This window comes from Schizophyllum commune, assembly GCF_000143185.2.
Source record: "Schizophyllum commune H4-8 unplaced genomic scaffold SCHCOscaffold_1, whole genome shotgun sequence".
NCBI lineage: Eukaryota > Fungi > Basidiomycota > Agaricomycetes > Agaricales > Schizophyllaceae > Schizophyllum > Schizophyllum commune.
This window is the reverse complement of record NW_026089538.1, coordinates 1,363,091-1,387,720: the sequence shown is the minus strand read 5'-3', so window position 1 is coordinate 1,387,720 and position 24,630 is coordinate 1,363,091. Positions and strand designations below refer to the sequence as shown.

Sequence of the window (24,630 nt, the reverse complement as noted above, 5' to 3'; positions counted from 1 at the left end):
CGGTCAAGCCTCCGCTACATAGGAGCAATCCGATTCGGGAGCTGCGGTTGCGCCTGAGCAGGCGGAGGCTGGAAAACACCGCCCATGCCGGCATCTTCGTTATTGAGACGAGCGAAGAACGTGCCCCATTGGTCTAATGGCGTCCCGTTGAGTACCCACGCCTCATCAAACGAAGCCTCGAATTGACTCACCCCAATCAAACATCCCACCGGGCAGACCGTCCAAGAAGGAATCCGCTTGTTGGAATTCCGCGAGTGAAGATGGTGAACCTTCCAAAGTGTTCAACACTTGAACACTCGGACCTCCTACCGCCGCACCATTCATAGCAGGGTTGACGTTAGACGGAACGCCCAACGCGTAGTCCATTTGCTGAGCAGACAAGCCTGCGTTATTTGAGGGAAGTGTTGGCACGAACGATGACGGCGAGAAGGTGAAGTTGCGATCCGTCCTGTCCGTCGACGTAGCCGATGAAGGCGTCGCTGCCGCCCCATCCAGCTCGTTGATGACCGTGCCGGCGGGGAGGTCCTTGAAGTCCGAAGCGCGAGCGCCTTGGGCAACGTACACACCGCCTCCTGGACGCGTGGGATCCTTGCGGAAGTCGAGGGAGGGAGCCTCTTTTCCTGTAACACCGCCAGTCGGATTCAGTGCAGCAGGCTCCATCGGCATCGCAGGACTCTGAGTTGCCACATAAAGCAGGCCAATGATCTCCGCAGTCTAAAGAGGACAAAAAGGGGTCAGTTGAGCTGCGATGAAACTGGCGAGTTGAGAGGATGACCTTGCGTCTAGCGGACATGTGGTCAGGCGATAGGCAAGCCTCCCACCGTCGGACTGTATCTCTGAGCTTGCGCAACTTCGCCGCAGCGTCGGCGTCTTTGCGTCTCGCCCAAGTGTGATACTGCGAGGATTCAATCTCAATTCACTATCATAAATATAGGAAAGGACGCTCACCTGCACAAGCGCGCAAGAAGTCGCAGAATAGGCGACAAGCAACCAGACGTCGTAGTAATTCTCGTTGGCGTCCAGCCAGTCGATCGCGTTGCCAGTGAGCACCACCATCTTGGTCCACTGCTCCACTGTGAGCCCAAACTTGAGGTGGGACGGACACGAGTAACTGATTCTCATGAAGACGCGCCAGAATATCATGCACACGGCCGTGTACAAAAGGTGCAGCAGGCCTAGACGAATCCGTCGTCAATTCCATGCAAGCAACAGTTCAGCCGGTTGCGTACCTGCCGTCCTTGACGTCTGGGGCCCAACGTACTTCAGCTTCTCCGGAAGCCCGTCCCGCCACGCTTCTATATCATGCAGCAAGGCGTGCAGCATGTCGTCCGTGACGAGAGTTAGACCGGATGGACTTCGATGTGAATGCCCGACCATCAGCTGAAAATTCGAGGCGCCAAGCAGTAGGAATTCCTCACCTATAGATCGTCTTCAAAATCCGCCCCAGAATGACGCTTAGCCGAACGAGCTCGTCCATGTAGACATCGTTAGGGTCACCAGACGACGGCAGGCGCGCGTCGCAATCCTGCACGTCAATCATGTACGGGTGACCATAGGTCAGGCTGATCCTGAAACGAAAGCAGTGGGTATGAGAACCCGCTCGCCTCGTCCGTGAAATTGGGATGCGTACCATCGATCGCTGATTACGCAAGCACCCCAGATACGTCTTCGCATCTCGATGTTCTGCTTGACAGACTCGGCGCGGTGTAGACCAAGGTCCTGCGCCTTGTCGAGAGTCAGAAGGGGCTGAGGGCAATACAAAGGAATGTCTTACCATGCGGATTGCAGCCCCGAGGCGGATCCACAGGGCTGATAGCGCGCTTGGCACGAACTGCGAGTGACAGTCGGCCAGCATGCACAAAATTAGTGTCGCCTGCACGTTGACGAGCGAGGGCGTCGAGAGAATATCTTCGGCCTTGATTATGGTGTTGACCGTATAGCGTAGAGAGTCGAATATTGATTGTGACACATCGCGCTTAGCGGCGGCGACGAGGCACATCGAATATAGCAGTATAGGCGGCGTCGGTGAGAGGGACAGGAATTCCTCCTTGGTGATGACAGGGAGCATCCAACTAACGTCTGTGAAATAGGCATTGAGGAGCCGCTCAATGACTTCGGGTTCCATGCGAACGTCCATCGGCTTCGACGCGTTCGAGAAATCATCCGTCGGAGGCTTCTGAACCGTGATGATACCATCGCCAGTAGCAGACACCTCAAAGGAGTGGTTGTAGCGCAGATCGTAGCTTTCGTATACGCGAGAGGGAATGGCGGCTTGAGAATGCAAAAGATGGGCAACGTGAGTCAGACCTAAGCGTTATAAATCGTCCGCCAAGGCGGAGATATGCAAGACTTACCAACAATGCCAACGTCGCGCTGGGGCTGCGAGGAACTCCCATGCTGCTTGTGTGAATGGTCATCCTGCTTGGGCACCTCATCCTCCGTCTTTTTCTTCTTGAAACGCGTCTCCGTGATAGGCAAAAAGAACGTGCACTCGAAGCCATACTGCTTGCAGTGTTGACACACCGGCGGTTCCTGAGACTAGAAGTTATAGGGCGAACAATCAACACGTAGATGGTGGCTCACCGTATCCTGTATAACGTCGCAACGGATTTTACGCGTACGGCAGGAGTCACAGGCGCGTTGCTGAGCAAGGCGTCATTTCATGACGCGTCAGGAAGTACGACATCAACGTACCGTCTTCGTGCGCTTTTTGGCATCCGCGGCCTGTCGGGCCTGCTCAGACGCCTCGTCGTCCGATGCTCTGTCCCCGTTATTCTTGGGCCTCCCAGATCCACGCTTGCGCTTGTTGCCGGCCTGAGGCGGCGCCGAAGGAGCGGTCGATACTGGCGATGAAGGAGGGGGGTGCTGGGTGTGCTAAGAAAAGCGCGCGTGAGTGAAACTGCCCAGGGGAAATGAGGGGCGCGACGGACCATCTGCTGCGCGGTGGGAGGGTAGCCCGGGTAGACGTAGGGCGGAGGATACGCCTGAGGATGGATCGGATAATGATAGGTAGGAGACATGGCCGACTGAGGCGGCGCGCCCTGATGTGAGGGGGGATATGGCTGTCCGGGGGCAAAGGGGGAGGGGTTCATCGGGTATCCCGGGTGGCCATGCATGATGGATGGGTGCGGGGGATGCTGGTAGAACGCGTACGGATCGTACGGCGTACTCGGCGGAGGGAGCGGCGCGGATGCAGGCGGACCGCGGCTGGCGGGCGAGACGGAGTGCTCTGAACGGAGGATTCCGACGGGATGAGCGTCGGCACCACGGCGCGCAGCGGCAACTCACCTTCAGACGACGGCTTGTGCGTATTTTTCGGACGCTTCCTGCTCTGCTGTTCGGCGTCGCGGCGGTGGGAGTGCGCGTCCTGGCTCGAGTCTGCCCGTGTATCTTGGCGCTCGGCAGGTGGTTCTGGAGAAGGGGTGCGCGATGCCATTTCTCGATTTGTCACAGAGTCTTATATATGGCCGATGCAGGCCTTATGCGATGATCAACGATAAATATCAGGGCAAACGCGAATTCGAAGCGCCTGCTCGCCGGGGAAAGCTTCAGCGCATTCTACGGGGAGTACAGGGAAAGAACTCACGGGTAGCGACGAGGAGCACAAGTTGCACAAAGCACGCTTGGTGAACCGCCGCAAGAGGGATGCCGACAAGTGCCGAGTCGCACGGCCGGTCGGCGCCGCAGAATTCAAACTCAGCAAACTCCGCGGCGCTTCGGATTGGTAGTTCGAACTCTACGAATTCCAACGGACCGCCTGCGAAGTACTTGGAATGCGAAGCTCAACATGTCATTGTTTCGTGATGAATACTTCATAGACGCCCTCTCATTCCATCGTACTTCTCTGCATCTAGCTTTCCTCCTCATCTCGGCAGTATACCCACGATCACTTCTCTACAAGACTCTCCAACTCACCATTTCTGCCCCTGCAAATCCAACGTTCACTCTCGGAATCTCTCGCGTCACAGGCACTCCTCTTCCGCTAAATGGATTCTAGGCTTCTATACCCCCGGTCCATCACGATGTTCTGACGATGCCGTATCCCTCCATAAACCCTTTTGGTTCGTTCGTTGATGTCCTGCCCCCGGCCAATCGCCGCGTCCTTCCCCAGCCAATAGCGGGCGCACCTAGCGAACTCTACCCTAGCCACACCCTAACGAGGTCCCGTGTAGGTATATCTCCCTCGCGTCTGCGGGGTTGAAGGGTGGGATGAGAAGTACTGCTGCTTTGGGGTTGCCACGAATCGTGAAGGTCCCTCGGACGGGGTGCTGGTTGGGTCATGTCCATCCGTCATGCATCGTTCATTCCGACGCACAGGAGCCAGCACGGGTCAGCAGATATGATTAGAGGCTCCCTCCGACGTCGCTCGTGGAACCGATTCGCTGACTCGAGAAAGATTAGGGCGTCGAGGATTCAGAAGTCAATATCGATGCCTCCGCGATCTCATCAGGCTCCTTCCTGCACTGCACGTCCGTTTCTTCTGACTCGCCACCCTTGAATTACTCCACTATATCAAGGAGGCTAGACTCTAGAGTCTACAAAGAAGCGGGGGTCATGGCACAAATAGGTAGCAGACAGTGAGATAGGCGCCGACCAACCAGCGAGCGATGATGAAGCGGTAGAGATCGTCGACCAATAAAGATGCCCACTAGTAATATATACAGCGAATCCAAGAACATCGTCACCGTTCATAGATAGTACACAGCAAAGTTGCGCCCCAAACAAGGAGACTAAAAAGCAGTAAGGATCCCCGAGCATGAAGAAAAGAATTACACTGCGGCGACCAGGCGAAGAAGAACAGCAGGTGACCGCGAACCGCTGCTAGTGGCAGCCTCATTGCGAGACGCGCCACACACGGGCCTATACAGACGTCCGCTCATAGGTGGACGGACAGGCGGCCGCGGTCACAGGGCGCTAGTCCGCTGGCATAGGGTCGTCCCCCAGAAACCTGGCTTCGTCGACAGGTGTGTCCCGCCCCGCCATCAGCCCAAAGAATGTCCGTATTTCAGGCGCTCAGGAAGCCTGGATTGATCTCACGCTTGTCCTCGACCTGGACTTCGTGCGCCTCAATCCACGAGTAGCCACGCGGGCGACACAGCACGGTGGCAATATTTCTCCGCCAGTTGCTCCCGAAGGGGTTCGGAGGCAAGGGTGCTCGCGGGTCGACGGATTTGTGGGCTTTGTTCCGTATCTGCTCGATCGTTGTCTGGTTGAGGAAGACCAACTGCGGAGGTGGACCCATTAGATGTTGCAAAGCCAGAGTTTCGTCATTAACTTACCCGAACATGGTAGCTGAACAGCGCCACTACCGGCATGAATACGCCCAGACCCAGGCAGAAGACGACGGCGCTACCCCACCCTTCTGAAACGGCGTGACGGAAGTTCGTCTCCTCATCCCGTACCAGGTAGTACAGATGCAATGCCGCCGTGATGATCACGAAGATGAGGGTGAGGACCTATGCAGGGAAGCGTGTCAGTACGCAGTGGAAGAGCGTCTATTCGGAGCGTAAACGCGCCGATAAGCGCTAGAAAGCGCGGACTTGGTGCGAAAGCGAAGACTCACAGCGCTGGTCAGCATGACGAAGAAAGATGTGTAGTTCCTTCGCCCAACGCAATTGTTCACCCATTGGCAGTGATGATCACATCCATCTACACAATTGTCGCACTGTAAAGGAGGGCCAATGTTAATTCGAGGAAGATGGGCGCAAAATGAAAGCAGCGGACCATCTTGCAGTGACTCGAGCGAGGTGGCCGGTACGTCTTGCAAGTAGGACAGTACTTGACGCGGACTCTGACAATGGATGAATATCTGGAGCGACAGGCTATGGGGTTCGCTTACATGTCATTCCGAACCTTCAAGTCTCGAGGCATGGGTGCCCTTACGCCACCGTCGGACGGACTGGTGGCAGGATATGGTGGGTCAAGGTCTAAATTACGCGGGAGTATCCCAGGATCGGTGAAAGCCTGCGAGTCAATCTCATCAATACGGAGTTAGGCAGATGAACTCAAAGAACGCACCGTGACCATCATACTAGATATCACTATAGCGGTCATGTATCCACCGATAATAGGAACCGCGGGGCTCATATTGTGCCACCACCAAGGACAAGTCGCGCCAAACCAGAAGCCCGCAATGAGCCCCAGAAGCGTGAGGCAGCACAAGAACGCCCATGGAGAATCGCCGCCTGTGAGCACCCGCCCATCCAAGAAGAAGCGATTACGGGAAGGATGCGCGCGCCAATTGCGCACCGGCTTCCCCGTCTTCTCGTCGATCACTGGGACGGCCATGAGCGGCGGCTCGTCCCCGCGCGGAGGCGGATGAGGATTGAAAAGGCTGGGCGAAGGGGAGGGCGACTGCGAGGGCGTCGGTTGCCGGGAATTGTTCGTAATGCTGAGGCTGGGCGCGAAGCCCGGAGTAGGGGAGGAGGTCAGGGAGTCGCGCTTGCGACGGCTGATGGAGATGGGACTGTGCTGCTCGGGCGGCGCGACGCCTTGCTCCTCGTCGATGATCTTGCGCTCGTCGAATGGGTGGTCAACCGTTGGCGTGCGGGGCGATCGGCGCGCGGAGTCGAAGCTCAGGCGGTGGCTCATGCTGAGGACGCGGTCGAGGCTGTTGCGCACAAACTTGTTCGGCGAGAGGACGCTGCCGAACCCGCTCTGGGAGTTCGTCGCGCCGCCACTGCGTTCGCGGTTGACGGAAGGACGGCGAGGAAGGTTGGAAGCCTGAGGTGAAGCACTCCGCATGGGAAGAAGTGGATCGCGGCTTGTCTTGATGCTTCTGAGCGTCTCGTCCCCGGGCTGCTGGGCTGTAGACATGGAGCCTTCGCCGCCTTCCTCCTCTTCGCTCTCCTGACTCAATCTATGCAGTTGGAAGGAGTCGTTCTGGGGAGTGCCTATGGGTATGCTTGCGTCGGACGCCACCGAGGATCGGCGGGTTGAGTATCGTGCATACTGGTTGGGCTGGACCTGCGACGGGCGGGTGGGGCGAAAGAACGACGCCGAGGGCTGAATACCGCCAGCATGTGTAGTGCTGGAGTGCTTGCCGGCGGGTGAAGGGGAAAACATCATGGGCGACGTCGGACGCGAACGCGGAGGGGGTGAAGCAGGCGACTTCGGTCTAGCGAGATCGTTGCTCGAGGAAATGCTCCCTTGCGCACTATGCCTTTTGAAGGTCGCGGATGTGGCAGAGGGGAGCGGAAGCTGCTGCCCCTGAGCGATGAGCGAATGGCGCTGACCGCTGGCAGAGCCCGAGGAGGCGAATTGTAAGGAGTGTGGTGAGTTCGGTGCAGCCGCCATGGCGTCACGAGACTGTGTATGGTACAAAGGCCCTGCCCAAAACGTTCAGCTTGCAGAATAGCCAGCGCGCGGAAGATGCTCGGTGACCGGCCCTTGCGCCTTTGTGAGGGCGAGTTGAATAAATGGAGCAGGGAAAGAGCCGCAGTTTCCGTTGGCCGCGTGGCTGCCATCACCTCGCATGCATGCATGAACTCGGTCTCCGGCACACAGATCCAGAAGCGCGCGCCTTGCCTACAACGTCCATCCTCTCGGCATGTGTAGCCCTCAGCCGCCTGCGAACTCGGTGAACAAGGGTCTCTTGCTCGCTAGTATACGCTCCTTCGAGCCCCCCGACTATCTCTCGGCTGCGATCTCCACTTGCAGTCATGCCACGAAATACCACCTCACGATCGTCCTCTACTCTCGTGTTTTCAACGTTGACCCAGACTGCACCGTGAACCATGCTGCACATTGGAACGACGTGCAGAAACTCTTGACGCGTGCATATGTCTCTGCTACGAAGGCCGCACAAGACCAGAACAAGGTCCTCATGGACGTGGACGTACTCCTCAGAGGCATCAACGAAGGTTACCCCTCCAACCTCCACGGATACGACGCAGTCTTCCGGGTAGCTGGCGGTACACATGCAACGCTGTCTGCATTGACCGCTATCTGACACGCGCGCAGATGCCATCCCCGTCCACATTCCCGCCGCTGTCATGAGACTACCTCACACCTACCTCTCCCCCACCGTAGCCGTAACCTCCCTTGGTCCCCCTAGCCCCCGCTCCACCGATGAGGACCTCACGGACTCTCAATTCCCCGTTGTCGCTCTCGGTGGCACTTTCGACCACCTGCACGCGGGGCACAAGATCCTGTTGAGCATGGCCATCTGGATAGCGCGCGAGAAGCTCATCGTCGGACTCACCGACGACGCGCTTCTTGTGCGCAAGCGGTACTCCGAGGTTCTCGAGAGCCTCTTTGTGCGCGAGACGCGTTTGAGGGCATTCCTGATGCTCGTCAATCCTGCGCTCACTTACGACATCGTGCCCATCAACGACGTGTATGGGCCGACTGGGTGGGATGAGAACATCCAGGCCCTCGTCGTTAGCAAGGAGACGGAGTCAGGCGCGCAAGCTAGTGCGTATCTGCTATCTTTCTATATGCATACGCCATTCCAGCTGTGCATGCACTCATCTGCCTATCTTGTGCTTTCTTGTCTTTTCTTCGCTCACTAAACCTAACGCCACTTTCAGTCGCCACCCACCGCGCCGAAAAGGGCCTCTCCGCCCTTCGCACCTTCGTCATCGACGTCATTTCGCCTACATCCCACAAACTCGACGCGGAGGACGAGCATGCGTTGCGAGAAACAAAGATGGGCAGCACCTTCATCCGGCAGTGGATTCTGGAGCAGCAGCGGCGGCGAGGAAGGGCTCGGAGTGGAAGTGTGCTGCATATGGGTGGTTTTGTAGAAACTGAAGGAAGTCGGAGAAGAGAAGAGGAGGCGAAGGAGACAAGCGAAGAGGCTGATGCCGGCGTCGGGGCTGCGGGCAAGGAGGAAGCTGGGCAGGAGGCAGCTACGGCGGAGGAAGGTCCGCAAGACGCGTCGAATGAGGATTCGACAGGAACGACGGGCGAACCCGCCACACACCCCGCCGAATCTTCACCACAGGCGGAAGAGCCGCAGGACACACCCGCAGGAGACGAGCCACGACCAGCGGCAACCATTGCATGAACGCTCTTGTAGGTATCGCGAACGTCCGACGGAACATCTTGTACAACTTGCAACAATGTATTTTTTGGTGAGGCGGACCACGCAGACATCCTCATTGGCCTTGAAGCGCATACGTGACAACGCGCTATCAGAAGATACGACGAACGTGTATAACAATTGCTGAAAGAACGACCTCGACAAGTCCTCAGATCTGCAGGTACAACGGCGAGCTTCCCGACGACCCTTGGCAGGCAACGCCGTCGATCGCGACGGAGTCTTCGTAGGGTGTGCCTGCGCTGTCCGTTCGACGGGGTCGAGCCGCCAGCACCGGTTGTGGCAACGGTCACGAGTGGCCGTCGACGTTGTGCCCAACCTCCAGCTTGAGTTCCAAGAAAGTCTATGGCGAAAGGCCAGGGTAGAAGGCCGGTCAGGCAGTGCTTTCTATCTCGAAGCCAGACAGAGGACGACTGCGCATATTCAGCAGGGATGCTGCTGTACCGCGTCTAGAAGGGCTAGTTCTGCCTTCTGACGGAAGGTAAGAGTCTCCTAAGGATTGTCACATTTGACATCGGACACTTGAGCTAGACAGCGCAGAGGTGAGCTGGCGATATACACAGTCATTCAGATCGACCTTGGCACAAGGCTTGCCCGTTGGTCATCTAGATGGTGTTAACGTCGTACAGAGGCCATAAAGAGGTTGTCGATCTTAGTCAGGGTCGCGAGAGATAACTGAGAACAATACCTTCCTAATCAGGAAGGTCATAAAGCCGGGCAGTTATGGTGTAGATTGAGACAAAAAAGGAGGGGCATGGGACCTGTAATGTGAAAAAGGTAGGAGCTCTTTGCCACGGGTACCACGAACACCATCCCGGACTGTCCTGTCCTCGGAGACCGCTGCGGTCGTGGAACGAACGCGGCCACGCAGCCCGGTGAGGGCATGGAATATTCTTTGAAGCCATTGCATCGCCTGCGAGGGACCAAAGAAAGCCGGAGTAGAATGTTTCGTCGCTGTCCATGGGTCGTAGGTTGCTTTGGGAATCGATTATGATTCGTCTGCCGGTTCGTCGCGTACACAAATTCTCTATCGTAGCGCAGATGCACCACGATGGGCTATGCCGCACTTCACCACAAGGGTAGCCCATGACGCACCGAGAGAAGTCGTTCAGTGCGGCGGCCACCTGATATCGAGGACCACGAGCATCCATAGAGATGTTCATGAGTATACAAAGCGACAACCACGAGCATTCGGTCGCATTTCGCACGATTCCGCAGGGGAAAACGAACGCAATTCGCCCGAATCTACGGGACTACTGATAGCGCCGGCCAAGGAGAATTCGGCGGTATGTGAACGTCGTTGACGAAGGGCTATAGCATGGGCGAGCTTCAATGGCATTGTGGGTTGGGGGCGAGAATGTTAGCGCGAGAGAAAGCATTGCGGATTGGGTGGGAGAGCTTCAGTGATCGCAACAACTCCGTCGACGATGGAGAGCAGAGACTGAGTGCAGCTTCAACCCCCTCGTGCTCAACGTCGTGACGTCGAGAGGCTGGTGGGACACGATGCGGCGAGCGCAGCAGCGGGCGACACAGTTGGCGTTGATCAGGCGTTGATTGTCGATGATGCGAGCCACTGGGGACTGCTCGGTCCTGCTCAGGCCAGACAGTTGGTCTTGCGGTGGCACGTCGGGGCGAGGGCCTTCGTCAGAGCCTTGAGACCAGTATGTAGAATGCGCGGCAATTTATCCGTCGCGTTAGTTCTTCCCGCGAAGGTCTTCGAGATAGGCTGTCAATTGGTGGCACGCGTCAAAGAGCCATTGAATAGAGCGCTCATACATACTTTTTCAGTTGAATGGCCACGTCAGGAAATTCAAGTTCCAGCAGGAAGTATGGACTTGGGCTTGGCGTGGTGGGAAAGCGAGCGCTAGTCCAACATGGAGGAGGAATGACAGAGATCATCGTTGTGGCACCGGCTACTTGGCCCCAATCTCGAAGCTGATGGCGCGCAATCAGATTAGGCCGTACCCGGGGGTGGCTTGGAGGCGTTGGGCGCATCTGAAGGGTTGAAACGAGGCTAGGACGCGCTTGCTGGTGAGCTGGAGGGGCAGAACACACATGCGCGTCGTCGCACGGGCGTTGTTCTGTGTGGTGGCGTGGAGACGCCGTTGCGGTTCTGAGGGGGCGGGCGTCGATAGCGAAGCCTGCTGCGGAACATTCCCATCATGCACGCGAGAGAGAAGGCAACTAAAGCATGCCCAAAGGGGGAATCCGAGGAGCGCGTGACCCTTTTGTGACTGCGATTGGCGAGAGGAGCACGCGGTCGTTTCTGGGTTGCTTCAACTTGAGCGCAGACTGCAAACGGGCGCGGGACGGTAACGGCGACGCTTGTCCAAGACGCCCACCATCCCGCAAGGCCAGCGAACAGCTCCTCGCCCTGTTCTCGCCTCTCACAACGACAGCACCGACGACGACCACACCCAGCCCGTCCTGCCGCTCCAGCAATTGGTTATACCTCTTAACTTATCATCAAACGCTGCCTACGCTGGTCGTACATATCTACCGCCAGCCCGCGGCCGTCCACTCATTACAGACCGCCCACCATGGCCTCGTTACTCGCACCAAGAGCACAGGAGCCCCGGATCTCCCAGCTCCTCCCCACTGTCAAATGCTCAGACTGCAACCAGCCCGTTCCGCTCACAGAGCTAGGAGAGCACAAATGCGAAGCGCCCCCGCCTCTTCCTACCCCGTCCAAGTCGCCCACCGTCGCGTCATTCCTACCCCAGCGACTGCAGAACCTCGTCTCGACCAGTCCCAAGCCCATGTCTCCTCCCCCGCGCCAGCCCCCGCCCAAAGCGTCGCTACCGGCCACGCCAAGCAGCCCACCGCAGCAACAACGCCGCGGCACGCTCTTGTCCGGACGACCGCGCCAGTCGTCGATCTCCTCCACCGCGTCGTCTGCCTATTCGCCGCCAATGAAGTCCATTCCGATCCCCACGCGTCCAGACAACGACCGACGTGACACCGTGTCCTCCATATCGTCGAGATTCACGTCGCGCACGGCGTCGTCCCCGCGTGGTCCTCAGTCGATCATCAGCGATGCACGGGCACGGACGGCCTCGATCACCTCCAGCCGCTCGGGCATGAGCAGTAGCTCTGGGGGGACTGCGCGCCCATCCTTTTTGTCTGGCAGGGACTCGCGACCAACACCGCCGCTGGACCTGCGATCAGCGTCCGGGCCGTTGAAGACGCCTCCGGATGAACAGCGTCGCCCCTCATTTGGGTCGGCAAGGGAGCCGTCGTCACCACTGTCGATACACCCACCCACCAGCCCCTCACGCACGCCAAATTCGCCACCATTGGACAATGCACGACCCGCTCCTTCTACATATTTCCCAGCTACCGCATCTCCTAATGTTGGTCGAGGTGGCGCGTTGCCGCCCATTGGCACCCCTCCTACACTTGAACATACCCGCGGCGCTTCATACATGTCCCAGCGACCTTCCATGGAACAGCGACCTTCTATCGACCGCCGACCATCCGCCGACGAGCCGCGCGACATGCCTCCTCCTGCCTCGAACATTAGCACTGAAATCGGAGGGGAGGCAGGCATGGCGGGTGTTGGTCGGCGGGGATTCGCTGCCGCGGCACGCGTCGCATTGCTCGTTATGCCTCCAGGTGGAGCACCTCAGCAACAGTCAATGGATGGTCGACTCGGTGGGTACCGCGCTAATGCCCCTACATATCTGGACATTGGGTCAAATAATTATTGTTCGTCCCCGCCACGCGATCTGACCATTGTACTAAAATCCATCACAGCTAATGGTGGTACGCCTCCTTTGTCGCCTGCATCCGGCTATTCCTCGCCCTCGGCCCTCGCCTCACCCGTCTCTCCTATCGCCAAAACGCGCTCGCCGTCGCCCATGCAGCCGCCAGCCGCCCTCAACGATCCCGCCATGTCGTCTAATCCCTCATCACCGTCCTTGTCTTCTATGAAATTGCCCTTCTTCGAGAAGTTCCGCAATAACGCGCCCCCTAATGATATATCCCAGCCTAATTCCATTCTCAACCTCGACAATGATGCACGCGAGCGACGCATGTCCTCCCGGCGGTCGCGGTCGGCTAGCGTCAGCAGCAAGCGCATGACGCGTACATCCATGTCGGGGTCCGAGGTCGGCCTTGCCTACGCGGACTCGGATGAAGAGGACGATGCGCCGCCAGTGCCTCAGCTGCCGGATTCCGTCAAACACGAGAGGAGGAGCCGCATACAGAGGAGAGGCGACGATATCACTCCGCGTGGAAGTCGCCAGCCGGACGCTGAGTCGGACGTATCTGCATACTCCGACGACGAAGGCTTGCTATCGCGGCCGAGAGGCAACTCCAAGGCCAGCGACGATGCCTTGACGAATCCTTTCGGCGGCCCTTCCGAACCTGGCAGCCCGCCGCAACACACGACTCGCTTAGCAGGAAGGACGAGCACCGGCACCCGCAGCACCTACTCCCGCAAGACCAGCATGACCGCCGACTCGCCCCTCATTCGCGCTGGCCTCCTCGAGCGTCTGATGGAGGACGTGTCGACCGAGGAACCTATGCCGAAGCCCTCGCTGACGAAGAGTAAGTCGGAGCGCGTGTCGAGTTCGCACGGCAGTCCCCATACGCCGATGCGCAGCAATACCGTGCCTTACTCTCCGGAAGCGCGCCCTCCCAAGCTGCCCAGTCGGACGCGGACGAACGGCTCGTCCTCAGAAAAGCGCCCCAAGAAGCCGAAGGTCTGCATGAAGTGTACGGAGGCGATCAGCAACGGCCGATATATTCAAGTGGAGGACAACATCCTCTGCGAGCGTTGCTGGAAGCATATGTACCTTCCGAAGGTTAGTGCCGACCATTGGTCTCCATTCGCATTGCTCATGCCTCTTCAGTGCCGACGGTGCAATCTCCCGATCGAGAAGCAGGCCGTCCGGAGCAGAGAAGGCAAGCTCAAGGGGCTTTACCATCGGGAATGCTTTGGTTGTGCGGTTTGCCATGTACGTATCATGACTGTCTCGATCGGCGCGTCTGACATTCGTTCAGAAACCCTTCACTGATAAAGAGTTCTATGTGTATGACGAGAAACCTCTATGCGGCTACCACTATCATGAAGCCAACGGATCGCTCTGTCGAGCTTGTGGCGAAGGAATCGAAGGGCCTTGCGGTAAGTGGAATCACGTCTGATCATCAGTGTTTCTGACTGGGCTTTAGCTGTGCCATTCCCTGGAGCCAAGTACCATAAGGACTGCTTCACTTGCGGTCATCCCGGCTGCAACACTATTTTGGTTGAGTTCTGGGAGGTCAACTCGAAGTTCATGTGCGAAAGGCATGTGCCAGCACAGCGCCTGTCCGGCGGCTACGACGACGACTGGGAAGCGCCGCCCATGTCGGCGAAGCGTGTGACGAGGTTTATTGACCTAGGCGGGATACCCGGCCTTCCTGGCACGGACGATGGCGCGGACTCTGGATTACGCTAGCCACAAAACGGGACTTTCAACTTACGGACCGTGGAAACATACATACCTACGCGCGCGCTCTTTGCGGAACCACACGTCGCCACACTTGCATCTACTTCCCCTTTGCGCGGCCTACCTACGCCATCGCAACTTGGCTACTTTGCATGCTTTCCTATAACTTTATCGCGCTCCCTATACCACGGCGGATGTACTGTATCCAATACCTTCTTCGTTTTCCCTTTTCTATCTCTTCCTTTGGCTTGTACACTCGGGGATTCGTGGTGGTGGCAGGGCTGTTGCTTTTGGAGTTGTTCATCTTAGCTGACTAGTAGGAACACTCTGACTATTGAGCTTGCAGTCGAATTTGTCTGAGTGGTGACGCGTGCGTCTCCGGATCTGAACTCGTCGGCGCCGTCGACGCGGTCGGCGGGTCGCAGAGGACGGCTTGACCGGCAAACACCGATATCCATTGAACTGTACGTACAAAGTTGCCGCGATGTTCACGGCGTCCACTGCTCGCTCCAGAGGTGCCTCAAATGCTCGCGTCAAACCGTACTCGGGCCATCGGGCGAATCAGTGCAGCGTGCCATGCCCGCGGCCATCCGCCTCACCACATGAGGCCAAGAGGAGCTGATCCGGCATAGTGCGTTTTTCACGCGCGTTCCTTGACTGTCACCGCGACAAGATGTCCGACGCCTCCCTACGAGCCCGCCATCCAGAGGGCGGAACCTCGTTCATCCCCCAAGCAATCGATGGGGATAGGAAATCGGGGGATGTGGAAATCAGCAGCATTGAGCATCTGGAAGATTTGAAGCTCGACGAAACTCATAGGAGGTTGAAGGTGAGGGAACCGAGGAAAGCCGTGGTCCTCGCTGACAGTTGCGTGTAGAATCGACACATCCAGCTCATAGGTATGCGCGTAGTTTCTCTTTTTTACTCGACTCACCATATTCTCAGGCATCGGCGGCACGTTGGGCACCGCGATTGTCGTTCAGGTGATTTACCTGCTCCCTCTCGGCTAGCGCCTCTTGACTTGAGAATGCCGCCCAGATAGGCAGCGCCTTGACGAAAGGTGGACCTGGTGTGTGAGCTCTTTATTCCGGCGGTCGCGGTCTGATAGATGGATAATTAGCAAGTCTATTCATCGCCTTCACTCTGTGGTCTACCTTCATTCTGGCCATCAACTCATGCCTGAGTATGTTTTATCATGCTGGCAAGTTCACCCTGTTGATACGCCCTCGATAGCGGAGATGGTTACATGGATGCCCATATCCTCGCCCTTTGTAGGTCCATTGTGTGCCATCTCACGCACGCCTGGCGTGACCGACCACGTTACAGATTCGTTTCGCCGACGCATTCGTCGATCCGGCGCTCGGATTCGCCGCTGGGATCAACTTCTTCATCTTCGAGGCGTCGCTAGTGCCCTTCGAGATCGTTGCATTCAACCTCGTACTGCGATTTTGGACCGACAAGATCCCTGTGGAGGCGGTCTTTGTCTTCATCCTCGTTTGCTACTTGTGAGAACCATGATTTAATTCCATCCTATACTCGGCAGGGTCTTTGGGAGGCTGGCTAATCCCATCCCTGTAGCTTGCTCAACTTCTTTGCAGTACAGTGGTATGGAGGTCCGTGTGGTCACGCCTTTCTCAGAATAATTATTCATAGCCAATAGAGTCGGAATTCTGGCTAGCTATTGGCAAAGTGATTCTCGCCGTCGGTCTCATATGCTTCACCTTCGTCATCATGCTCGGCGGAAATCCTCTGCATGATAGGTTCGGCTTTCGTAACTGGGATCGTAAGTGCTCACCGTTCGCCGTTTAGCATCTCCAAGGCTGACCCGCTGAATACTTAGCATCCGCCGTCGAAGGAGCTCCATTCGCAGAGTACATCAAGACGGGTTCGTATCCTTCTCAATACCGTTATACCATGTCTAAGCTTTGCAGGTTCTCTTGGGAGATTCCTCGGCTTTCTCGCCTGCTTCATCCAGGCGTCGTTCACCATAGCTGGCCCCGACTATGTCGCGATGACCGCCGGAGAAGCAAGTCTCCCGCGCACGACCCTCCCTCGCGCGTTCAAAAGCGTCTTCTTCCGCCTCAGCACATTCTTCATCCTGGGCTCCCTCTGCGTCGGCATCGTGGTTCCCTACAACGACCCGGACCTTCTGGATGCGCTCTCGAACGCCAAACCTGGCGCGGGGTCGTCGCCCTACGTGATTGCGATGCAGCACTTACATATCCGAGGGCTGCCGCATATTGTCAACGCGTTGATTGCCACTTCGATTTTCAGCGCGGGAAACAGTTACGTGTACTGTGCGAGTCGGACGTTGTATGGGTTGGCGCTCGAAGGAAAGGTACCGAGGTTCTTCGCGAGATGTACCAGGAACGGCGTTCCGTACTACTGCGTAGGCTTGACGCTGGCTATCGCCCTACTTTGTGAGCACGTCTTGCTGTTCATCCGACATGGCTAACGCCCTGCGAAGGCTTCCTCGAGGTCTCCAATAGCTCAGCCGTTGTGCTTCAGTGGTAAAGACAGTTCCCCTCATTCATTCGACCATCGATTGATCGTCCGGAAGGTTCGTCAACCTCGTTACGGCGTCCCAACTTTTAAACTACGGTGCGTGTTCTCCTAGTTTTGCAACGCGCTCATCGTCTTACCTCATTGCAGCCATCATCGCTTACACCTATCTACGATTCCACAAAGCCTTGCAGCTTCAAGGGGTCTCGAGAGAATCCCTCCCGCATCGTAGCAGATGGCAACCGTTCTGCGCGTATGTTCTCATTATGTTCGCTCGCTGGACTTCTTCTAATCGGCATTCTGTAGGTACTACGCACTCGCCGGGACTTTGACCATGGCGTTCGTCAGCGGTTACACGGTATTTCTACCAGGTAACTGGGATGTACCGACCTTCTTGTTTTCATACACCATGATTGGTTTGGTGCCCGTCCTATTCGTTTTGTGGAAGGTAGTAAAGAGGACGAAGGTGAGTGTTCCACCATTCCCTTGGTTCCTTGTGCGAGGGCGCTTATGACCGTGCAGGTACAAGATTTGCAGGAGGCGACTTTTTTTGCGACCGAGCGCGCGCGGATTGATCGCTACGAAGAAAATTACATTGGGACTGTTCCGACAGGACGGTTTACGAGACTGGCAGAGTACATATTTGCGTGAGGTACGCGGCGAAGACGGGGAACATGTGATATACTGTAGCCTGTGCATCGCGCAACACCGCTCGACAACAAATGTAATCCGAAAGGCAATCTCTTGTACATTCACGAGTCGACACCTCTGACTCCCTGACGTGACTTGGCGGCGAGGCCGTTTTCGCCAGAGCCTGAGAAAGGTACACATATTATATCGATGCATGAGCACGCCGATTCTCACTAAGCGAGATCCCGCCGCTCTGGAAGATGCAGGTCAAGTTCGACTTTCGGGAGTTTCCGGTGCAACCTCCATTTGTGGCGGTTGATCGGCACATCACTCCACGGTCCCATTTTCCCAAAGAGGAAGGCATTGTTTACGAAATGACGCGGTCTTGAAACTATCCACTTCCCTTCAACAATTAGGCGTGGTCAGAGATGCTGTAGTGTGAGTGAAAGGCCCAAGGTCATTATTTCTCTGTGCTCCTCAACCTCGAACTCGCATGGTGCGTGACCTCGCCCCGCCCTCGTAGAGCATTCTGTGTGCAGCGATGGGTTCGACTGGGTTCGACATGAACGAGAACGCGATCTCCAAGCGACACCCGGAAACTCCCCTTCGACTGCGCTCAAACGGCGCTCATCTTCTTCGTCGGCAGGATCATCGTCGTTACCGTCATCAGAGTCGTTGGCAACGATCCCGCACCGATCTATCGGTCGACCGAGATATATTAACATGCCCCGACATTCGATTCCTTGGTTAGACGCCTTCTGTCCTCCCTCTTCCGACGCGCCCTCGGCGGCTTCGTAGGCTCCCGCTTTTTTCCCTTTCTCTTGCTCCTGGTTGAGCCCGTCTTTTGTATCATAATGGCAATTCTTCGCACCCGCACGTTCCTCGTCTGCTTGCCGCTGAAGGCGGGCGTATGGGTCCTGGCGTTGATTGGTGCAATGTGCGGGGGCGGCGGCGCCGCGGGCAGCTGGATCGAGGTCACCATGCTGAGTACGTTCTCGTTTGTAAGGGAATGGACCGCGGCGCTTATCGAGACCAGAGGAACATCCTGTTCCGATTCAGGATCAGGTCTCTCTGGTCTTCCAGGCAGTGGTATTCTCGCTCTTGGGTATCTTGTCGATCTTCGGGTACGTGGCTGTCCCCCACTCCGATCTTCCACTGACTCTAGGATAGACTGCTCTCGACCCTCTCCAAGAGCGTCACCGCTGCGCTGATCTACAGTCGGCTGCTCGTCATCCACTTGATCTTCACCATCCTTTCCCTCATCTTCACGCTGTACTCTACATTCCGTCCTCAAGACCAAGGTGACGTGAAGTCATGTATCAACGGCTCGGTGGATGAGTTCCCCATCGAGTTTTGTCAGAAAGGATGGTCGACGGTCACAGTCCTACCTCTGGCGCTATTTGCGGCGGTCCTCTTTAATCAACTCTGTGAGTGCTCACCTTCTGCGTGTGCCTTTCTCCTGACCAGCTATGTGCAGACGCCATAGTGATTGCAAGGAGCTATTCTGAAGACCTGGACGTCGTACTCGCCTCCCGATTCTCGCGGTCACTTTCTCCCGACTTCGTGAAGAACGATGCCACATTGAACAATCTAGCCTACGGACCTCGCATAGTATGATCAGGTATTGACAGGAACACTTTACTGTATTTCGCTTTCTCTTCTTCCTCCTTCACTGCGGGCCTTGCGGACTTTTATAAGCGGGACAGTCTACTCCAGCGCAGTGCGCTTCTACATACCTACATTCGCTATTCACGACCTCGGAATGACCTTCCGTATATACTTTTCGATGTAGTCCTCCGGGACACCCTCGCGTAGGGCATCCGCGATGGCATGGTTCATTCGTGGGATGTATTCGGCCTGAGGCGTGTTGTGTGGCTCCGTTCGCTGCACGTCAACATAGGCGAGGGAGCCCTCGATGATCTTTTTGTCGCCATCGACGATGGTCGCAACTCCATCCTGCGATCCTAGGTACTCCACTGAGAGGTGCTGCTTCTCATAGGACTCGGGTACACCCTCGTAGATGTCGAGCCTGGCCTCGTCATCTTGGGAGAGCTCATATAGAGCGCCGTACACGGCTTCGCCAGGCGAGGGCACGATGTTGGCGTACCCGCGCGCATTGAGGATCCAGCGCCTACACTCATGCGTTCATCGATGAGCTCAGCACGGGAAGCATGCCTCACCAGTCCCGGAGGATCCCTATACCCAAGAATTTGTGATCCGGGCAGCGTTCGTCCATCTGCTCGTGCCAAAGATTGCTGCCGTAGCCAAAGTTGATTGAACGCTTGAGTGCGGTGACAGACATGGTGGTGGTGGACAAGGAGGTGAAGTAGTCAATGTGTGCCTTCACATATACATCAAGTCATCGGGCGATGCGGGGTCTGGAAGAGAACACGGCTCACATGCTTGAGCAGCTGGACCAAGTTCCCATGACGCATTCTCACTGGTCATCCTGTAGTCGCAGCGAAGACTATACCCTAGCAAGGCCCAGGGACTCGAGATGATCACACTGAAGATACGAACGACCACTTCATTCGTGATGGACGGCAGACAACAGGTGTAGATGCACGCATCCTACACAATACATAGAATAATTTAACGTGCCACGGTCTACGGGCGACGCTTTCAAATCCTTGTCGTCAAAGGCATGAGACTAATGGTCAACATTCGAGTCTCGTCAACCGACGGATACCTTACAGATAAGTCAGTAACAAGTACTACTCGATGAAGGCTTCACGGACCTTAGAAGAACTTGAACTTCCAGGAGCTGCCCTCAGCCGAGGAGCTGGCAGAGGGCGCGCCAGATGAAGCCGACGCGGAAGCCGAGGGAAGACCAGTCTCGATGCTGAACGAAGCGTCACCCGAGCTGGTCGGGAATGCACCGGAGGCAGAGCCGCTGCCGGTCGGGAAGCCGGCGCCGCTGCCGCTACCGCTGGGGAAGCCAGAGGCGCCACCCTCGCCACCCTCGCCACCCTGAGGCGGGCACTCGGGAGGGGGCGGCGGGCAGCCCTCGTCACCGCCGGGGAAGCCGCCTTCGCCACCCTCACCACCGGGGAAGCCAGAGCTGGCGGGACCGGCAACGGAGCCGGAGGCAGAGGCGGACGGGTTGAAGGGAGGAGAGGACTCGAGCTGGCGGGCGAAACGAGCGAATGCGGCAGAGGAGCCAGAGCCAGGGAAGTCAGACGCGGAGGCGGACGCAGATGGAAGGGCAGACGAGAAGCCGGAGCCACTGGGGCCGCCGGAGCCGCTGCTCGCGCCACCGCAGCCTCCACCATGGCCGCCGTGGCCACCGTGCCCGCCATGGCCACCGTGTCCGCCCGGACCACCAGAGGCAGATGCGCTCGGGAACGAGCCCGAGCCGGTCACAGTAGGGAAGCTGCCAGATTCGCCACCACCGGGCGCAGAGCCCGAGGGGAAGCCACTGCTCGCAGCAGAAGACGGGACGTCGCTACCAGACTCCTCCTGGCGGCGAGCGAAGCGCGCGTACTCGCTAGCCGTCGGGAAGGACGCCGAGCCACTAGCCGACCCAGATGGGCCGGCAGCGCTGGATGGGAACGCAACGCTGGAGGATGGGAAGCCGCCGGAGCCGGAGGCACCGCCCGGAGGGCCACCCTGACCACCGCCGCAGCCGCCGGGCGGGCCCCAAGGACCACCCGGACCGCCAGAAGGACCAGCGGAGCCGCCTGGGAAGGAGGCAGACGCAGAGCCAGACGGGCCGCCCGATGGGAAGCCACCCGAGGGTCCAGCAGAGAGGCTGGATGTAGCCGTCGCCGCGCCACTGGAGGCACCAGATGCGCTAGATATAAGCTGTCAGCTATGCGCCGTTGTCAACGTCCAAAACACACAAACCTAAGAGACATCGGCGCTCCGTGGACGGAGGCGAGCAGAGATGTAAGAACAATGGCCTTGAAGTACATCATCGTAAAGAGTCAAGTGAAAGACGGGTAGGAGGAAAGACTGAGGCTAGCGCAAGCGCAAATCGAGCAAGCAAATAATAGGAAGGAGACCGTGACACAGGCAAGAGCAGAACTTGTGGGTAAAACAGACTCGTTCACGCACCCTTTATACCTGCCCGTCGCTGCGGAAGTGGAGTAAGGGTGGAGTCCGCGATGGTGTGAAAGCCATCTTTGTTGACAACGTTGACCCTCGGTCGTTGCGAAGGGGGCACAATTGAATCCATTCATTCCGGGGGACGAAAGAAACGGGGAGCGTGCAAACGCTGCGGGGTGCATGCCAATTTAGATTGGGTCGTGCTTGTCCGATGGTGATTACTGGTCATCAGTCTCCGCTATTGAAAGGCGCCGAACCTGGTCAAACGCACTCGGTACTGCGGTGCGCAGCCGTGCGGCGGGACAAGGGGCGGACGTCGGAGCGTATCCTGGTGGTCAAACGCGGTCGCGGTCGGTAGGAGCGTAAGAATATCTAGGTGAATGGTAGCGGGCAAGGTCAAGACCCACAGGGGGCTGGTTTAGCCGAGCCGATTGAGCAGTTGAGAGCATCAGCGATCTCAATGGACTCCAAAGGGCCCGGGTAGAAGAGACTAGCCACCTGCGTCATATGAAGATCGAGCAAAGGGCTGGTCTTGAGCGCCCGGTAGGTCGGAATGTAACAAGGAAGTTGCGAGCAGGCGCATGATGGCGCAGCCAAGTCGGCTGGACCTGTCTGTCTCTTCACCACGATGTGGCGAGCAGGAGCACGCGGCGCAAAACTCGTTCACAAAGTTATGAAGGCAAGTAGTACACGACAAGGGTTTCCACAGGCAAAGCTCACGATGAAGACCAGTCGTCATTGCAGGACGAGAGCGGGAGGGCAACGTGCCGGCAGCACGGACCGAAAAGTGCGCCGATCGCTCAGATCAAAATTCGGTCCTCCCCCGCGCTCAGGCTTGCTTTCCACCCCATCGTTCGACCAAGGATCTTTTCGTGAGGTCGCCAACGCACACACAAAACAATGGCCGAGGATCACGGCAAGGCTTGGCCCCTGGCGGACGCTGCATTGACCAACCAGGTGAGGGGGAAAGCGTAAACATGATCTCTTTCGATGGGCTGATCCTCGCAATAGATTCTGGACCTGGTCCAGCAGGCTGGTCAGTACAAGCAGATTAAGAAGGGTGCTAACGAGGGTGAGTGTTCCTTTACACATTTTGGACGAGCATTTGCTGATCGTCATCCCAGCAACCAAGACGCTTAACCGCGGTATCGCCGAGTTCATTGTGCTCACCGCCGACACGGAGCCTATCGAAATTCTGATGCATCTGCCCCTTCTTTGCGAGGAGAAGGTAAGCTCGCGGTCCCTTTTGCCTAGTGTTCAGCAAGCTCACGTTGCAATTAGAACGTCCCATACGTCTTCGTTCCCTCCAAGGCTGCCTTGGGCCGTGCCTGCAACGTTACTCGCCCCGTCATCTCTGTCAGTGTGACCACGAGCGAGTCTCGCGAGCTGCAGAGCCAAATTACGACCATCAAGAACGCCATCCAAAGGCTCATGTTCTAGTGCCACTAATGTAGAGCGTACCACATTCGCGCCTGTAGCCCTATTAATATCATGACTGTTCTGTCTGAGATATCCGTTATGAACACTCGAGCATCTGATGAACGTCTCTGCACTGGGCATATGCATCTCGGGGACGTGCCTGCTAAAATACAAGCCCCCATACAGTTAACCAGCGGAATTCCGGTCCGACCGAAAGTCGCGTGGCGGTGTGATGATCTGCTTGCCTCGGAGGTTGATGAGTCAGCATACCTGTCCTTCCTGCGTTCATTGTTCTCAAAGCGACACTACCTGCGCACGAGCATGTCTGGAATCTGCCGACCACGTCTTGCTGAGGAGAGGAAGCAGTGGAGAAAGGATCACCCCTTTGTGCGTTTCAATTCTGGCCGATCTCGCGCCCCATTCCTCGTTAAGCAATCCGACTGTGGTGTACCCGGACGCGTTCATGGTAATTTGGACGCGTCTCTGGGTCGCGCCATTGCTCCTCTACGATACGCGTATATCTGGAAGCTCGGACTTGTGACTGACGCCACTTCTCAACTTCCAGGGATTCTATGCGAAGCCAACCAAGGCAGCGGATGGGTCAATGAACTTGATGGAGTGGGAGGTTGGCATACCAGGCAAACAGGGTGTCAGTGAATATACCTCGTCCTGCATCAGATCGGTACGCTGACGCCGGAGTAGACTTCATGGGAGGGTGGCTTGTACAAGCTCATGATGATATTCCCCGAAGGTGCGCCTATGCGGTGATATCAATATCCCCTCTTCTCATCTGGCGCGCGTCTCTCAGATTACCCCTCAAAGCCACCGAAATGTGAGTGTAATGCTGCTTAGGGGAGCAATAGTGAGCCAATGGGGCGCTCATAGGCAAATTCACGCCCCCACTTTTCCACCCAAACGTCTACCCATCTGGCACGGTCTGCTTGTCCATTCTTGACGAGGAGAAATCATGGAAGCCTGCAATCACCATCAAACAGGTATGTCTCTCTTCATATACGTTGTAGCCACACTTTCGCTCATGACATCTCCTGTAGATCTTATTGGGTATCCAGGATCTGCTTGACGACCCGAACGTCAATGACCCAGCGCAAAGCGATGCTTACACGATGTTCAAGTACGTATTCCTTCGTACACTCTCCTTATATCGCTCGCTCACTGTGTCATAGGAACGACAAGATCGCATACGAGTACGCTTGCCTCCCGCCATGGTTTTGTAGCCCGAACTGATTGTAACCAACAGCAAACGAATCAAGCAGCAAGCACGCGAGAACGTACCCAAGTAACCCACCGGGTGTGGGTATCTCGTCGTACATCTTGCGTTGTCCTTGGAGGGACTATGGGACAGCGATTAGCCCTTGGTAATGTACCTATTTACTGCCCTACCTATATACTACACTCCTCCATATACATCTGTATTTTGCATTCCCTTGCACGAGGTGAAGGCGCTTTGTTTGCAGCTATAGCCTCAGCGTCATTGCCCTCGCGTGAGGTGGTACGTTCAACTTCAGGCAATTCGGCTGCGCGTGGGTACGTCAGCGC

General features: G+C 56.9%; 10 protein-coding genes across 10 annotated transcripts; 6 read left to right on the top strand and 4 right to left on the bottom strand.

The window, feature by feature from the left end:
- Positions 1–14: 14 nt before the first annotated feature.
- SCHCODRAFT_02483746 (uncharacterized protein) lies at positions 15–3,116 on the bottom strand (the record flags this gene model as incomplete). The annotated part of the gene is made up of 12 exons (XM_003036049.2): positions 15–133; positions 192–714; positions 776–895; positions 949–1,175; positions 1,230–1,354; positions 1,419–1,568; positions 1,631–1,725; positions 1,775–2,307; positions 2,355–2,532; positions 2,584–2,643; positions 2,695–2,874; positions 2,931–3,116. 12 exons carry the CDS (start codon positions 3,114–3,116, stop codon positions 15–17), a joined length of 2,496 nt encoding a protein of 831 aa, XP_003036095.1.
- Positions 3,117–5,005: 1,889 nt separating this feature from the next.
- Positions 5,006–7,296, bottom strand: SCHCODRAFT_02595554 (uncharacterized protein; the record flags this gene model as incomplete). Its single annotated transcript, XM_003036050.2, has 6 exons — positions 5,006–5,224; positions 5,280–5,456; positions 5,564–5,665; positions 5,725–5,791; positions 5,840–5,964; positions 6,019–7,296. 6 exons carry the CDS (start codon positions 7,294–7,296, stop codon positions 5,006–5,008), a joined length of 1,968 nt encoding a protein of 655 aa, XP_003036096.1.
- Positions 7,297–7,501: 205 nt separating this feature from the next.
- Positions 7,502–9,103, top strand: SCHCODRAFT_02605501 (Nucleotidylyl transferase). Its single transcript, XM_003035248.2, has 3 exons — positions 7,502–7,913; positions 7,963–8,415; positions 8,532–9,103. The coding sequence occupies exons 1-3, from the start codon at positions 7,550–7,552 to the stop codon at positions 9,008–9,010; spliced, it is 1,296 nt and encodes a 431-aa protein (XP_003035294.1). The 5' UTR covers positions 7,502–7,549; the 3' UTR covers positions 9,011–9,103.
- Positions 9,104–11,311: 2,208 nt separating this feature from the next.
- Positions 11,312–14,829, top strand: SCHCODRAFT_02560908 (uncharacterized protein). Its single transcript, XM_003035249.2, has 5 exons — positions 11,312–12,751; positions 12,800–13,851; positions 13,900–14,004; positions 14,051–14,171; positions 14,219–14,829. Exons 1-5 carry the CDS (start codon positions 11,584–11,586, stop codon positions 14,482–14,484), a joined length of 2,712 nt encoding a protein of 903 aa, XP_003035295.2. The 5' UTR covers positions 11,312–11,583; the 3' UTR covers positions 14,485–14,829.
- A 319-nt stretch (positions 14,830–15,148) lies between these two features.
- Positions 15,149–17,491, top strand: SCHCODRAFT_01168688 (uncharacterized protein; the record flags this gene model as incomplete). The annotated part of the gene is made up of 14 exons (XM_003035250.2): positions 15,149–15,341; positions 15,421–15,458; positions 15,514–15,548; positions 15,600–15,658; positions 15,709–15,746; positions 15,802–15,980; positions 16,054–16,088; positions 16,136–16,258; positions 16,334–16,360; positions 16,407–16,895; positions 16,943–16,985; positions 17,036–17,076; positions 17,128–17,230; positions 17,284–17,491. 14 exons carry the CDS (start codon positions 15,149–15,151, stop codon positions 17,489–17,491), a joined length of 1,611 nt encoding a protein of 536 aa, XP_003035296.2.
- A 970-nt stretch (positions 17,492–18,461) lies between these two features.
- On the top strand, positions 18,462–19,115 carry SCHCODRAFT_02483740 (uncharacterized protein; the record flags this gene model as incomplete). The annotated part of the gene is made up of 4 exons (XM_003035251.1): positions 18,462–18,594; positions 18,691–18,731; positions 18,800–19,034; positions 19,075–19,115. 4 exons carry the CDS (start codon positions 18,462–18,464, stop codon positions 19,113–19,115), a joined length of 450 nt encoding a protein of 149 aa, XP_003035297.1.
- Positions 19,116–19,219: 104 nt separating this feature from the next.
- On the bottom strand, positions 19,220–19,919 carry SCHCODRAFT_02605488 (uncharacterized protein). Its single transcript, XM_050344166.1, has 3 exons — positions 19,788–19,919; positions 19,344–19,738; positions 19,220–19,287 (listed from the first exon to the last, which is right to left on the bottom strand). Exons 1-2 carry the CDS (start codon positions 19,907–19,909, stop codon positions 19,357–19,359), a joined length of 504 nt encoding a protein of 167 aa, XP_050202776.1. The 5' UTR covers positions 19,910–19,919; the 3' UTR covers positions 19,220–19,287; positions 19,344–19,356.
- Positions 19,920–20,119: 200 nt separating this feature from the next.
- On the bottom strand, positions 20,120–21,758 carry SCHCODRAFT_02742637 (uncharacterized protein). Its single transcript, XM_003036052.2, has 3 exons — positions 21,454–21,758; positions 20,346–21,400; positions 20,120–20,296 (listed from the first exon to the last, which is right to left on the bottom strand). The coding sequence occupies exons 1-2, from the start codon at positions 21,522–21,524 to the stop codon at positions 20,347–20,349; spliced, it is 1,125 nt and encodes a 374-aa protein (XP_003036098.1). The 5' UTR covers positions 21,525–21,758; the 3' UTR covers positions 20,120–20,296; position 20,346.
- Positions 21,759–22,268: 510 nt separating this feature from the next.
- Positions 22,269–23,164, top strand: SCHCODRAFT_02605483 (small nucleolar ribonucleoprotein SNU13). Its single transcript, XM_003035252.2, has 5 exons — positions 22,269–22,333; positions 22,387–22,611; positions 22,666–22,726; positions 22,779–22,882; positions 22,936–23,164. Exons 2-5 carry the CDS (start codon positions 22,555–22,557, stop codon positions 23,092–23,094), a joined length of 381 nt encoding a protein of 126 aa, XP_003035298.1. The 5' UTR covers positions 22,269–22,333; positions 22,387–22,554; the 3' UTR covers positions 23,095–23,164.
- A 180-nt stretch (positions 23,165–23,344) lies between these two features.
- On the top strand, positions 23,345–24,517 carry SCHCODRAFT_02605476 (ubiquitin-conjugating enzyme 9). Its single transcript, XM_003035253.2, has 8 exons — positions 23,345–23,460; positions 23,639–23,722; positions 23,776–23,824; positions 23,882–23,905; positions 23,959–24,068; positions 24,126–24,205; positions 24,258–24,278; positions 24,332–24,517. The coding sequence occupies exons 1-8, from the start codon at positions 23,395–23,397 to the stop codon at positions 24,372–24,374; spliced, it is 477 nt and encodes a 158-aa protein (XP_003035299.1). The 5' UTR covers positions 23,345–23,394; the 3' UTR covers positions 24,375–24,517.
- The last annotated feature ends 113 nt before the right edge of the window (positions 24,518–24,630 follow it).